The 15,798-nt window shown below is 38.6% G+C and overlaps 2 protein-coding genes across 2 annotated transcripts; both read left to right on the forward strand.

Moving 5' to 3' along the window:
• The first annotated feature begins 3,540 nt into the window (after positions 1-3,540).
• Positions 3,541-5,502, forward strand: LOC122032872 (zinc finger MYM-type protein 1-like). Its single transcript, XM_042592186.1, has 3 exons — positions 3,541-4,468; positions 4,581-4,972; positions 5,020-5,502. Exons 1-3 carry the CDS (start codon positions 3,541-3,543, stop codon positions 5,500-5,502), a joined length of 1,803 nt encoding a protein of 600 aa, XP_042448120.1.
• A 2,837-nt stretch (positions 5,503-8,339) lies between these two features.
• LOC122032873 (oligopeptide transporter 5-like) lies at positions 8,340-12,194 on the forward strand. Its single transcript, XM_042592187.1, has 5 exons — positions 8,340-8,744; positions 8,852-8,949; positions 9,214-10,051; positions 10,369-10,551; positions 11,568-12,194. Exons 1-5 carry the CDS (start codon positions 8,340-8,342, stop codon positions 12,192-12,194), a joined length of 2,151 nt encoding a protein of 716 aa, XP_042448121.1.
• The last annotated feature ends 3,604 nt before the right edge of the window (positions 12,195-15,798 follow it).

Here is a 15,798-nt window from a genome sequence, read left to right on the forward strand (position 1 = left end):
TTGAACCATTTTTGTAGGAGAATGAATGAGAATATGCACAATATTATTTATAGCTTCAATGTAGAATTTATTGGTAAGTCCTTTAACTTTTAATATGTTTCTAGCCATTTCTACAATTGTTTTATTTTTCCTTTTGATAAGACCAACTCTATTGTGGTGTATATTTGATTGAAATCTATCTTTGAATGCCCTATTCTTTGTAATAATTGAGAAAAGGCTTGTAAATGAACTCTTCTTCATGATCTGTTCTTAAGGTCTTTAAAACACAACCACTTTGTTTTTCAACAAGTGACTTAAACTGTAGAAACTTGGTGAAAGCCTCAGATTTCTTCTCAAGAATATAAACCCAAATCATTCTAGTGAAATCATCAACAAGAGAAGAAAATATCTCTTGTTGCTAAGACAAGGAGTACTAGTTGGATGACAAATATCTACATGCACTCGCTCAAGAGGGAATTGAACTCTCTAATTTGTTTTTGGAAATGAAAGCCAATGCATTTTCCCATAAATGCAACGTTCACTAACTTCATGATGTTGATTAATTTCTAGAAGTCAAACAACCATATTCTATTGTCACGCCTCGAGAGTATATTTGTTCATCAAACCGGATAGTATCCCCTTTTGACAATATGAGAAATATGATATCGAACTTAGATCAAGCAAACTAAACATCAATGCAATATAAAATCACAACTCATAACAATTGATGTGTATATGCATGCATGTACAGTCATCATACTAAACTAAACAATTAAACTATTATAATTAAACTCAAAGATTCAACTAGAAAATTCAAACTAAACAATTAAACTATTATAATGAAACTAAAAGATTCAACTAGAAAATCCAATCATAAACAATGGCTGTGGAAAAAACAAATCAAATGACTCGCAAAGGATGAATCCAACTCAAGTGGGATTGGCAGCCAGGTCCTTTGAGCATCACAACACATCCTCTATCTATTAACCTGGAATTCAAAGAAAAATAAAAGGTAGTGAGTACAAAACACTCAGTGAGCATAAGAAGATAGTGTATGATACTGTATATAAGATGATCAAAGGATACAATCTCAGGTAATAATAATATTTACTACAAAAGTACTTACCTATATAAAATCATCTACTAAACAAACTGTAACCAACACTGAAATCTTTCATTGAACTGTTCCACCAGATATAGCCAATAAATATGAAGTACATATAGTACATCCAAAAACCACCTTCATAAACTCAGCACATAACAAGCATATAACAACCATAAAATAAGTTTTGATTGCACGCAACAACATGCTACCACAAATCAGTCTCGTGGGCAGTCAGGGTGTCCACTATCTGCAGGTGACAATACACGCTACCACCATCTGGTTTAGTGGGCAGATAGGACGAGGTAACTATATAGCTCCTCAACTACTGACTACGGGTGACAATACATGCTACTATCATATGGTCCAATGGGCAATTAGAGCATATAAATGTCACTATCTGCGGGCGACAATACACGCTACCATTACCTTATCTAGTGGGCAGTCAGGAAGTGTAGATACCTAGTTATGGACTATGAGCGACAATACACGCTACCACTATTTGGTCTAGTAGGTAGTCCAGAGGTAAATGCATATACTCCATAATAACTAAACCAGTTGAAATAATCACATCCAAAGGTAAAACTCTACAAGCTACAATATGATATCACAAACATAATGACACAAGTATAAATAGAAATAAATGACATGGATAACAACGAGACTGCATGAATATCAAATAGACTAAATAATATAAGGACAAACAATAAAGTATCAACTCAAGAAGCAAATAAGTGGAGTCAAGGTAAGTAATAATTGTTGTCTAATCAATAAATGACAATAAATACTCATTATCAAAGAACTAAAGAGGTCAAAGCAGGAACTACCCACCTCATTATAGATCATCCTAATCATCTTTAAGTTAAAGGTCGGTCTTGAGCTTAAATATGACATATAAAGGCATGAGGAATATCTAAGGAGCTATAAACAATAAATCAACCCATTGATTAATTAATCCATTAATTAACTTATAAAAAAAAAGGGTTAACACAAGTAGTTCTACTTGGTTCGGAGCCTTTGACGACTCCTATTCCAAGGTCCGCACTCACCGAGTGCTTTTGTTGCGCAATCACTATAATCAAGAATGATAGATACCAAAATTAAGTAAAAACTATGGGAAATAAATGTATACCGACAATAAAAGAAATGGAAGACATTAGTGAAGCTTGTTGGAGCATCTTTTCGATATCCTAGAGACCTTTTCGGAGGTGCGCACGAATATAAAAGTCATAGGAATAGGTGTTTTAAAGTTGCTAGTCGAAGTTGCTTTTATAGGCTGTTCTGGGCACCTAGAGCTCCTCTCTGGGTGCTTGGAGTGTGCTGACATGGCTACACATCGTTGAAAGTTTATCTTGCAAATTTTATCCACCTCCGGACGCCCGAACCTGTGTGTCAGCCAAACAACGATTGCCACCTCAGCCAGTCACCTCCTACCGCACCTTGTTCGGCTACCTAGACAAGGTTCGGGTGCCTAGACAGCCACTGGCGGATGCAAGGGGGCGCGAGGGGGTGCTTCCGCACCCCCTTGATTCTGGAAAAAAGTGAAGGAATGGTTATTAAAAAAAAAAAGGACCTACTTGTAATTTTTAAAATTTATTGGACTTTTTTTTTTCAAAAGTAACATTAAAAATAACATTTCCTCTTTCTCATTGCCCGATCCCTGTCCTAACCCTTTTCTAGTAGCCGAACTTCTTTTTCCGCCGAGCACCCTTTCTTCTTCAAACCAAAGACAAGCCAAGCAACCTTTGTTCTTCAAACCAAAAACCCAAATCGCTAAGAGATTTCATCTTTTCTCTCTCTCTAGTCTCCTCAAGCTGTTGCCCTCATCTTTGTCGCCTCTTCACTTCATCGACGCCTCACGCCACTGCTGTTCGCCACTTCGCCTGTTCCGTCGACGCGCTACCACTGTGCTCCATCGCCGTTCCTCCACAACAAGTAAAATCCCTTCAATTTTAAGTGAATCTTGTTCCTTATTTCATCTTATTCCTAATTTCGTGATTTATACTTTGTAGTGCTCAATTGTTATGTTGATTGCATAAATCAATAATTTTGATGAATTGATATAGGTTATGGAGAAATTTTTAAAACGAAGTGTTGAGTCTTCTAAGAATTCTATGGAAGAAAATAGTAAGAAAAAATATTCTTGTGTTGAATTCAACCAGGATGATGTTGTTAGTGACCCAGGGCTACGCAAACCAATAAATGAATTTGATGTTTCAATTAGAGATTAGATTCGAAGAGAATATTTGATTAGAGGACCTTGTCAACCATTTGGTCATAGTTATCCCCAAAGATAATTTGGTAAAGAGCATAGAAGTTTCCAAGTTGCTTGGTTTAAAAAATTTTCATGGTTAGAGTACAATATATCAAAAGATGCAACTTTTTGTTTTTGCTGCTATCTCTTTAAAAATTCTCATAGAGGATGTCGAGTTGGAGATGAGGCATTTACTAATTCGGGGATGCATAATTGGAGAAAAGCAATGGAAGTATTTTATACGCATGTTGGTGGTGTAGCTAGTGCTCACAATGATGCAAGAACACAACTTGAGGCTTTTCAAAATCAACGACAAAGTGTGTCACATTTGCTACAAGCACGGGGGCATGGAATGGAGGTTGCATATCGCACTCGATTAATGACAATTTTGGATGTTACACGCTTTCTTTTGAAACAAGGTTTGCCTTTCTATGGACATGACGAGTCATTGAGTTCCTCAAATAAAGGTAACTTTCTTGAATTGATTGAGTGGTATATCCAAAGAAATGATGAGGTTGCTAAGACAATGAATGAAAATGCCCCTGGAAATAATCAAATGAAATCTCCAACAGTTCAAAAGGATTTAACACGTGCTTGTGCTGCTGAAGTCACAAATTTCATTCTTAATGATATAAAAGACAATATATTTTCTCTTATGGTTGATGAGTGTCGAGACATTTCAGTCAAAGAGCATATGGGAGTTATTTTAAGATACGTGAACAAAAATGGATGTGTTATTGAAAGATTTCTTGCTATTGTACATGTGTCTGATACTTCTGCTATTTCTTTGAAGAAGGCTATTGATGAATTATTTGCAAAACATAAGTTGTCATTATCAAGATTGAGAGGTCAAGGATACGACAGAGCTTCAAATATGCGAGGTGAGTATAATGGATTGAAGGCTCATATATTGAAGGAAAATTCATCTGCAAGGTATGTCCATTGTTTTGCTCACCAACTTCAACTAGTTGTTGTTGCAGTTGCAAAAAGCAATCGAATTGTGAGTGATTTCTTCCAATATGTTACTATGATTGTGAATATTACTGGTGCTTCATGCAAAAGAAAAGATAAGTTTAGACAACTTGAACATGATAAACTTGTAGAATGTTTAGAGAAAGGAGATATTGTTAGTGGTAAAGGAAAAAAATCAGGAAATCAATTTAAAACGACCAAGGGATACTCGTTGGGGTTCACATTACATGACTATTATCCGTTTGATGTCTACGTGGACTTCTATTTTACAAGTGCTTGAAAATGTGTATGATGATGACACTAATGATGATAATAATGGTATCACCGCCAGTTTGATTGATAATATGGAGAGTTATGAATTTGTGTTTGTGATGCATTTGATGAAATCTTTATTGGGAATCACAAATGAATTGTCACTTGCCTTACAACAAAAGGATCAAAACATTGTACTGGCTATTAGTTTGATCAAGACAATGACAGTTCGATTACAAAAATTGAGAGAGGAAGGATGGGAGAATCTTTTGAATGTCGTCAACAAATTTTGTAGTAACCATATGATCCCAATACCGAATATGGAAGAAAATATGAGAACTCGTGGTCGCAGCAGGCGTAATGGACAAATGATTACTAATTTTCATCACTATCGTGTTGAAATTTTTTGTGAGGTATTATTTCTAAATATTTTTTTTATTTTTTATTGTTACAATATTAGGTTCTTGATATGATGGTTCAAGAGATGAATAATCGATTTTCAGAATCAAGTACGGAGGTACTTACTTGCATTGCTTGCTTAGATCCAAACGACTCTTTTTCTCAATTTAATATTGGTAAGTTACTCCGCCTTGCTGAACTTTATCCGGAGGACTTTTCATTGACCGATTGTGTAATACTTGAGGACCAACTTGAGACTTACATTCAAAATGTGCGAGGTGAATTTTCTATGATTGAAGATTTGGGAAGTCTTGCTAAAAAGATGGTTGAAACGGGCAAGAATACAGTTTTTTCATTGGTTTATCGTTTGATCGAGTTAGCATTGGTTTTACCAGTTGCAACTGCTTCTGTTGAAAGAGTTTTTTCTGCTATGAAAATTATCAAGATTGATTTGCATAATAGGATGGGGGATGAGTCCACGAAGCCAAAAAAACACGAAAACCCCCCTTGCTATAGTGCCTCCCTTTCCCCTTTAAAGTCCTAACCAGCAAAAAGACTAAAATACCCGCCTTCCTCCCCCTAATTTCTTCTCTACCCCTCAACTTATCTCCACATCAAGATACATGGGAGTTTTTGCAAAGATTTTAGACAATTTATGGCTCTGCGACAGTTATGATTATTATGAAATAGTTACATCGATTACAAATGAATGAATCGTTCGCTACGGATGAAAAAGGCTTCGGTACGGGCGAACCCTCCAGTACAATTTTAATGAATGAACCTCACCCTCAGAAACTATGACATCTACGTCGTTAATTGGTGGGGCGACGTCTTGGATGACTTCTCTAGTCAAGGTGGTCATTAATGTCCCATTTAGTTAGCTTTGCTTTCTATAAATATAATTGCTTTATATATTTGGGCTTTATTTTTTTAATTTAAGTTAATGGTTTTAATTTGATCGATAATAAATTTAAAATCATTTTTTTATTTTTTGAATATTTTTATTATATATATATATATATATATATATATATATTTCCTTGAACATATATATAAATTATATACTTTGAGGAAAAAATCTCATGGAAATAAGCAATGCTACTAGATATATAGAATGATGAGGCCTATAAAAGTGAAATGATGGGCTATGTATATATAAGCTATAATAGTGATATTCTAAGCATCGTTGTTTGCATGATTGTGAGGAGCATATAGTACTGCTATGTATCTTTTCTTTATTTGTTTTTTATTTCTTTTGCCTTCTTCGCCCTCTTGCTCCCATGCCTCGTACCCTCCCGCCTAATAAGCAAACTCGTAATCTTGCTTATAGCTACGAGCAAGGCCCTTTGCGACCATGCCGAGGTCAATGAAAGGAGACTGTCGGAGGAAGAGGAATGCAACAAAGGCAAGACCCTGTGGCACGAGGTGAGAGGGGAGAGAAGCATTACATGAGGATCGACGAAGGAGATAGTCAGAGGAAGAGGATGTCGAAAGAGGAAATTGCAGAATAGGAGATTGACATATGGGGATCACATGAGATTGGAAAGTGAAATGGCGACGAATTTTGGGGAATGTGTTTAGGGTTCTATTTCAGTAATTCCGTTTATAGTTTAACGACTTTGATTGGTCGCTATTTTAATGATGAGACATTAATTCCGTTGCTATTTTAGCAATGAAACATTAATTCCATTACTAATTAATAGTAAAAATTTAATTACAGTCACTATTTTATAAACTGAATTAGAGATGAGATGTTTATTTCATCTTAAATTAGCAACCGAATTTATATTCTGTCACTAATTTGATCGCTATTTGTCCGTGTTCTGTTAATGACGTCGCTTGCAGCCACGATGGAAGCCACCCATGACAGCGAGTAAATTATCCTAGACTATGATGGTGCATCAACGATATTCTAGTCGCTCTCAAGTATCCATGATTCAATTCTCAACTACGACGTATTATAAGATATTTTCCTCTAGTGGAATGACAACAACACTTGCACTTTTGGATTTACTTTGATGACCAATAAAATTTTTTGTGGGATCGAATTGGTCACCTTTAAGGTGAATCCGTTAGAAAAATTAAATGGATTGGTGTAACTACATATACATAAGTCCTAGATGCGAGTAATTTCAAGGGTATGTATATTGTATATATAAACATGTTCATGTGCCAATAAAAAAATAAATAGAGAAAATTTTCCATGATAATTATTTTTTTTTTCAATTTTTATTTTTACCCTTCCAATTAAACAGGGGCAAGGAAAAGAAGGAAAAAAGAAAAAAAAAGGGGGAAAGGAGAGAAAAATGATTGTGGTCGCTAGTGATGATGCTATAGGAGGGAAAACTCATTCTAATTAATTTTGGATGGATTAAATATTCTCTAAAAATTGATATATAAATTGATTTTATAATTCATCATGTCATTATTTTATAATAGATAACTAGGGAATAAAAATCACCATCTATCTTTTCTCTGGTTGCACCTTCAAATAGACAGAGAGTTAGTAAGTCATTATGTCAAGATCTATACATCACTCTAGGCACAATCTATTGAGCATTACATGAATCAGCACACACAATAACAAATTTAACTTTTTACAATGTGTCATCAACAGTGTGTGATTATAACATGTTGTTGATAATAATATTTACAACGAACCTAATAAAGTGTCTACAACACTCAATCATGAGTTGCAAATGTACTTAATTGCAGTGTTGTCGATATGTTAACTTTTAACAATTTGAAGTTGTGCAGCGACACGTAACAGATTGAATAACTGTATGTTATAGAAAGTCAAATTTATCACATTGACACATAATTCAAATGGATTGAGCTGTCAAGGAAATTACAATCAATTTTCAAAATGAATGCATCCTTATGATAAATAAAGCAACAATAACCAGAAGAGTAGTAAAGACAGTTGGATCGAAATCTACCACAATACAACAACAACTACTATATAATAATAACAAGGTTGACTGGACCCATAATTAGTAACAAAAGTTCTATTGCTTTATATAGGAAATTAAGCTTAATTATGAGAATCCTAACTGACACTGCCTTATAAATTCAACTCCTTGCAAAATCTCTCTCTCATTCCTTCAACTTCAATCTCAATCCCTCTAAAATTATAATTAACCTTTAATTTGCTGATCTGATCTAGTGGGATAAAATTTTATTATTGCGTTGTTCAATTAATCGATCACAATATTATCATTGTCAATGACTTCAGTTGCCCCAGAACCTTCTCCTTCCCAATTCAATGGTTTGTGTTCTTGAAATCTCTTTCTCTTCCTCTTGTCACCTCGTGTTCTTACTTAGCAGCTCTGATCTCTAATAGAGAAAGAAGCCGACGATTGCCCGATCGAGCAAGTGCGAATGACGATGCTGACGACCGACGACCCATCGCAGCCGTGCTTGACGATCCGAACATGGATCCTTGGTGCCGTTAGCTGCGTCCTCCTCTCCTTCGTCAACCAGTTCTTCAATTATCGGACCAACCAGATCTCCGTCAACTCCATCTTCGTCCAGATCCTGGCGCTGCCCGTGGGCCGCTGGATGGCCCGCGTCCTCCCTCCGACTATCATCAGGATTCCCCTCCTCGACTGGTCCTTCTCCCTCAACCCCGGCCCCTTCAACATGAAGGAGCACGTCGTGAGCGTCATCATTGCCAACTCCGGCACCGGAGGCATTTACGCCGTCCACATCATCACCATCCTCAAGGCCTTCTACCACCGCGGCATCAACGTCATGGCCGCCATCCTCCTCACACAAACCACTCAAGTAATTAATCATCACAAAAACTCTACACCCAAATCTGAAAATTAAATTAAAAAAATGAATTATTTCCGATTAAATTTTGATTTTTTTATTAAAATTTTTTGCCTCAGTTGTTAGGATTTGGATGGGCTGGATTGTTCAGAAAATACTTGGTGGATTCCCCTTACATGTGGTGGCCTGGCACTTTAGTAGTAGCATCTTTGTTCAGGTATGTGTATTCTTGGATTCTAAAAGTTCATTTGGGTTAATTCAAAATTTTATTTAATTAAAAAAAATACCAATTTTTTTTATTTATTCAATTCAATTTTGATTTTAAATTTCACAAATTGATTAAATAATTTGAAAAATATCAATCGATTATTACATGGTAATTAAACGATGACTAATATTGCTGATCGAATCCATTGATTAATTGACTAATATTTTGTGCAATCCGTAAGTTGCATTGAACGAGCTTTGTGCAATATTACAGAGCACTGAACGAGGAAGAACGGCGGGTAAAGGGCGGCGTGACGCGGCTCCAGTTCTTCCTCATTTGCATGATCTGCAGCTTCTCCTACTACATCGTCCCCAACTACTTCTTCCCGGCCATCAGCTCCATCTCGATCCTCTGCCTCATTTGGAAGGACTCCATCCCCATCCACCAGATCGGCTCCGGCATGCGCGGCCTCGGCGTCGGCGCCATCGGCTTCGACTGGGCCACCGCCTCCATGATCGGCAGCCCCATAGCGGCCCCCACCTATGTGTTCTGCAACGTCCTCGCAGGCTACGTCATCCTCGTCTACATCCTCCTGCCCCTCTGCTACTGGTCCAACCTCTACGACGCCCGCCGCTTCACCTTCCTCTCCTCCCAACTCTTCGAGCGCTCCGGCAAGCCCTACGACCTCAGCCGCGTCCTCGACAACAAGACCTTCACCCTCAACGTCGAGGAGTACGAGAACTACAGCGACATCCGCATCAGCACCTCCTTCGCCATCAACTACGGCATCGGCTTCGCCACCCTCACCGCCACCCTCTGCCACGTCCTCCTCTTCGACGGCCAGTACATGCTCAAGCTGTGGCGGCAGGCGACGTCCAAGGCCAACGAGAAGTTCCTCGACGTGCACGGCCGGATGATGAAGGCCAACTACGCCGCCGTGCCGCAGTGGTGGTTCCACCTCCTCCTCCTCCTCGTCACCGCGCTCTCCATCTACACCGTCGAGGGCTTTGGCCGCGCCCTGCAGCTGCCTTACTGGGGCCTCCTCCTGGCCATGGCCATGGCCTTCTTCTTCACCCTGCCCATCGGGATCATCGCCGCCACCACCAATACGGTATATAATTATAATTATAATTATAATTATAATCAAAATTATAACTGCAATTAACCAGGCAGAGGGGTGCATTCTAAATTACAGATAGAATTCCATTTGCTTTTTGATTTTATCTCTACTGCCCACTAATACTTCATTCAAAAAAACAAAAAACAGTAGTATTGTGGTGGGGTATTTTAAAACTCAATCTCGTACGTGCTACATAAATCTTAAAATAACATAGTATTGTATTTTGAAAATTAATACCACAGTAATCTATTTTTTGAAAATCATATGATTCGTTTATTAATTAGTTAATTAATTTCGTGCATGAGCAGATGCCTGGGATCAACATAATAATAGAAATAGTGATTGGCTACATAATGCCGGGGAATCCATTGGCGAGTGTGGTGTTCAAAACCTACGGTTGCACGAGTATGGGTCAAGCCATCAACTTTCTGTCCGATTTCAAGCTCGGTTACTACATGAAGATTCCTCCTAGATCCATGTTCATCGCACAGGTAATTAAGTTGTTGATTCATGTTACTCCATGTCTCACTGTCCTCTCCATGGGCTCTGATCGATAGAGTCAACTGCTTCGGTGCCTTTGCAACTCTGGTTCTTATATCTATTGTAACATTATTAAGGAATGGAAGACGCTGTCTATAGTGGAAGAATAAGAAAAACGAGAATTTAGAGTTTTTAGATTTTAGGGTTTAGATCCCCTCTTATACATTTGACGTTAGGGTTTGGCCCCTTGTGGCCGACAACAAGGAAAGGTGACCATTAAGTATTAATTCTTAGTTACCATCTGGTCATGTCTAATGGCAATTACCGATAATTATGGAACTATCGACTGACCGTGCTGAAATGTGCAAGTGTAGTCCCACATGGTTGTGTGAAGGTGGATGTAGGTTCTATCCCTAAGGAGAGGTTGTAAGTAAAGCAAGGATGTTTCCAATTGGGCATGCTCCATAGTGGAGAAAATTAAATTTGATATCGCTCATCTCAAATGATCTAGTACTGTTGGCTCCACGGTAAGACATTGACAAGTAAATTGGAGGGGAGGGGAGAGGATATTTTTCCCTTGTGCAGCAACCCTTTTTATGAGGGAGATCAGAAATCTAACAAAACATTTTACACCCTCTGAAAATTGATCTAAAAACCTATTAGAACAAGCACTCATACAAGTACCAACTGCGCCTACCCCGTGAAAACGAGCATGTTTCCATAGTGTATCTATGGAGTGGAGATGTGCTTGATAAGCAGATATTTAAATAATAAATATTCTCGGTCAAGAATATTCTCATAGTGTATGAGAATATTCTCATAGTGTATGAGTAGAGAAAGATATTGCGGGTTGAAGATGTTCTTATTGTGTAGGGGCAAGAGTTCTTAATCAGGTATGTTTACATATATAGATTTTGAATCACTAAGAGAGGGAAGACCATCAATTACTCAAAACAATTAGATTAATAATAATAATAATAATAATAATAAAGAAAGAAATAATATTAATTTGTTTGTGTTTGATCAGTTAGCGGGTTCGGTGATCGCCAACGCGAGCTACTTCGGCACAGCGTGGTGGTTGCTCTCCGACGTCCCCCACATTTGTGAGACCAACTTGCTGCCGAAGGGCTCCCCGTGGACGTGCCCTAGCGACACTGTGTTCTTCAGCTCCTCTGTTATATGGGGCGTGGTTGGGCCTCGTCGGATGTTCGGCCCCGACTCCATCTACTCCGGCCTTAACTACTTCTTCCTCCTTGGCCTCTTCGCCCCTGCCACAGTCTACCTCTTCCACCGCCTCTTCCTAGAGAAGAAATGGATTCGGCTCATCAACTTCCCCGTCATCTTCGCGGCCGCCGGCTACATTCCCCTAGTCAAGACCATTAACTTCAACTGTTGGTTCATTGTCGGCTTTGTCTTCAACTATTGGGTGCTCAAGCACCACAAGCAGTGGTGGGGCCGCTATGCCTATGTGCTGTCTGCCGCCCTCGACGCCGGCACAAGCTTCATGGCCGTCATCGCCTTCTTCACCCTCGGGAACTATAATATCAACTCCGTCAATTGGTGGGGAGGCGTCACCGATGACTACTGCCAGCTCGCTAAATGCCCTACCGAGCCCGGTGCCTACATCCCCAAGGGTTGTCCTGAACTCGAATGAAATGGTCATGTAATTGACTTTTGTATGTTGTTCCACAATTAGCACTTAAACAAGATTTGTTTGTTCAAAACATCCAAAAACAATTCCTATAATCCTTGAGAAATTTAAGGAAAAGGAAATGATATGAATTTCATTCAATTCATCGATTCATTACAAGATTAACGATTCAAAATCATGTAATTTTACAGTACTGAAGTTAAATTATTACCATCGATATCTATTCAGTTCACCTATGTAGCTCTATCTTGAGCCAGCTAAGTCACCATGCTAAGTCACCTAAGATAGACTAATTAAGCCAAGCAATAGATTGTAGAGCACCAAGCTAGGACTAGAGTTGCTAGCTGATTTGAGCTGATCTGAGATAATCCAAGCCTACTCGACTGTCAGATATCGAGTCCTAAATGCCAAATGCCATATGAGTTGCACTTCTGAGCACTTCGTGTTGGAGATAGAAGAAAAGATAATGGAAATTCTGAGAAGATTTAAATTTGCTTCTCTAACTTTTGATCTTTTGTCGTTATTTTCATAGATGCATTACATTAATTTATAAAGAAATACTTCATAAATACATTGATTATATGGAAAATATAAAATACAACTAATTGACTCCTAAGAAACATAAACACAATTAATACTTTATATTAATCAATAAATTATCATTTAACACCCCTCTTAATTTGTAATCTTCGTAATATCCTCGAACCATTAAAGCTTTTAAATAGATACAATCTTGTCCCCAAGGCGTAGTGCAGATGGTAGGAGCATGGTATCTCTGGCGTAATGGTCAGGGGTCGATTCTTAGGAACTGACGACCTAGGGTTTACCCCACCATGCGCCTATAGCCTGTATACTTGCATGAACCTCCCTTTATATCCGTGGTTCTGACACTAGGGGGGCCGCTAAGGTAGCGGATCTATTTTTTTTTTAAATAGATATAATCTTGATAAGAACATCTGCTGATTGATTTGTGGTCTTGATAAAGTCCAAATAAATTTCCTTCTTTTGAAATTTATCTTGTATGCTGCAGCTCTATATATCATTCTTCTATAAATGATTGGGATTTTGGTAATTGAAATTATAGATTGATTATCACAGTAAATAATAGTAGGATATTTACTTTTTGATATAAATCAACCAAAATTATTCTTAACCAAACTGCTACATGAACAACTTCATTCGTTGCAATATATTCAACCTCTACAAATGATAATGCAATTGATTTTTTTTTTTTAACTCTATGAAATGATTTTTGATCCCAAACAAAACACATATGCTGAAATGCTTATTCATCATCAAGACTTCCTGTAGGCGCAGTTGTGAGGCCGGTAAGAGGGCGCAACATCTAAAAAAAAATTTAAAATAAAAAGAACCTTTCTTGTTCTTTAACTTAGATTAGTAGCAATAACATAAATAAAATAAACAAAGAAAAAACTAAAGAAAGAGGCACCAGAATTTACTTGGTTACAACCTAGGTAGTTGTTAATCCAAAATAAATGAAAGCTCAAAATGAATCTCTTTCTATGAAGGCGGAGAAGCCTCTTACACTCTTTAATAGCTTAGACTATTTCTAGGAAATTGATTACAGAAGTTGATACTAATTTTCTAGGTCCAGGGGTCTTTTTATAGGCCCTAGAAAATCTCATCCAAAGCTTGAGGGTGCCTCCAAAGGGCTTGGAAGGCACCTCCAGCGTGCACAGTGGATAAAGGTTTTTTAAAGTTATTGTCTTTTTAAATCATCATTTTCTTTTTCTAATTTTTCCAAATCTTTGGTAAGAATTTTAATAAACTGAAAGGATTTCTTGGGGGATAGAGCACGTACCTCACCCTTCATCTCATCGTTGATTTCTTCTGATGATCCTCCCCCTTCATCTATGCTCATCTCTGAGCTGGTCTCATCTTCTTCTTGATGGAATGCCGTTGGGCTAGTCTGACATATGCTCTGACTTTGAGATTATGTTTGAACCGAGCTGGTTTCTTATTTTTTTCCTTGTCTTTGTTCTTCAATATCGGGTAGTCATCTTTGATGTGCCCTTCTTCGTTGCAATTGTAGCATCAGATGGTCCTTCTATTTCGAAGATGCTTTCTCGCCCGCGATTTAAATTTATTAGATTTAATAAATTTATTGAACTTTCTTATCATAAGAGCCGCTTTGACTTCATCGATGGATTTTTTGGAGTCTTGATCTTCCGTCTTTGCTATTAGGGAAACATTGAGATTTATCTTTTCTATTTCTTTAGGATCTGTCGAGATTTATGAAGTTCAAATGTGGAAAACAAACTCTATAGCGTACTTGTTAGGACCGATATTCCCGCTAGAGGGTGAATAGCGTTTCGTCGCTTTGTCGGTTGCTTTGTCTTGATAATATGCAACGGAATACTAATACAAATACAACCAATGCTAGCTCAAGGATTTACTTGGTATCCACCTCAAGAAGAGGTGACTAATCCAAGGATCCACACACCGAGTACACACCTCCACTATAAAACACTCCATCTTGATCGCAGCCGAAGGTGGAGAAGCCTTACACAAATACCTCACAACAAGAGTCACTCAAACAAGAAGAAAATACACAAGTGTATAAAATAAAACACCTCCTTACTTGATATTGCTAATGTAGGTTGCCTCTTGAACCTTGGAGATGCACCCCAAGAGCCTTCAAGAACTGGCAGTGAAGATCTGAAAGCTCGCATGAAGAATCGCAAGAGAAATCGCAAAGATCTGGCAGGAAGAAGAACGTAAAATTCTGGCGAAGAAAACGCTCCGCCCAGGCTTTATACAGTGCTCCCAATCGATCCAAATTAGTCCCAATCGATTGACACATCACATCTGCACAATCCCAGCCGTCCATTGCTCGTTTCCTGCTCAACGGTCACTTCCCAATCGATCGATCAATCGATTGGGACCATCTGAATCGATCGGCCGATCGATTCAAACTCATTCTGTGCTCTTGTGTCCGCGCGAGAGCTTCTCCTCCCCAATCGATCGACCGATCGATTGGTAGATCCCAATCGATCGCCCGATCGATTGAGAAAGCTTCTATGTTTGCGAGTAATGCTCCCAATCGATCGTCCGACCGATTGGAGTCATCCTACACTCGTAGCACACTCCAATTGATCGACCGATCGATTGGACACTGGTTCAATCGATCGACCGATCAATTGGACACTGGTTTAATTGATCGACCGATCAATTAAACACCCTGAACTTGCCTCAAACTCAAGTTCAAGGTCCCAAATCCAACTCCCGGTCAACCATGACCTGTTGGGTATCCATGCCTAGCATTTGGCCAACACCCGACCAACCTTGAACTAGCCTTCTAGCCTCCTCCATCAACCTTACGTCCCTCGGATATCTCCCATCCTTCACGCCTTGCCTTCAAGAGCTTCCTTCGACCTCATCCTAGTTGTCAGATTATACACCACACTCGATCATCCTTGAACTAGCCTTCTAGCCTCCTCCATCAGCCTTGCGTCCCTCGGATATCTCCCATCCTTCACGCCTTGCCTTTAGGAGCTTCCTTCGGCCTCATCCTAGTTATCGAGTTCTTCTTGCCAAGTCACACTAGGACTTACCTTGCCAAGACCACATGCTTGGACTTTCAACC

The sequence above is a fragment of the Zingiber officinale genome, chromosome 11A (genome assembly GCF_018446385.1).
Source record: "Zingiber officinale cultivar Zhangliang chromosome 11A, Zo_v1.1, whole genome shotgun sequence".
NCBI classification, from domain to species: domain Eukaryota; kingdom Viridiplantae; phylum Streptophyta; class Magnoliopsida; order Zingiberales; family Zingiberaceae; genus Zingiber; species Zingiber officinale.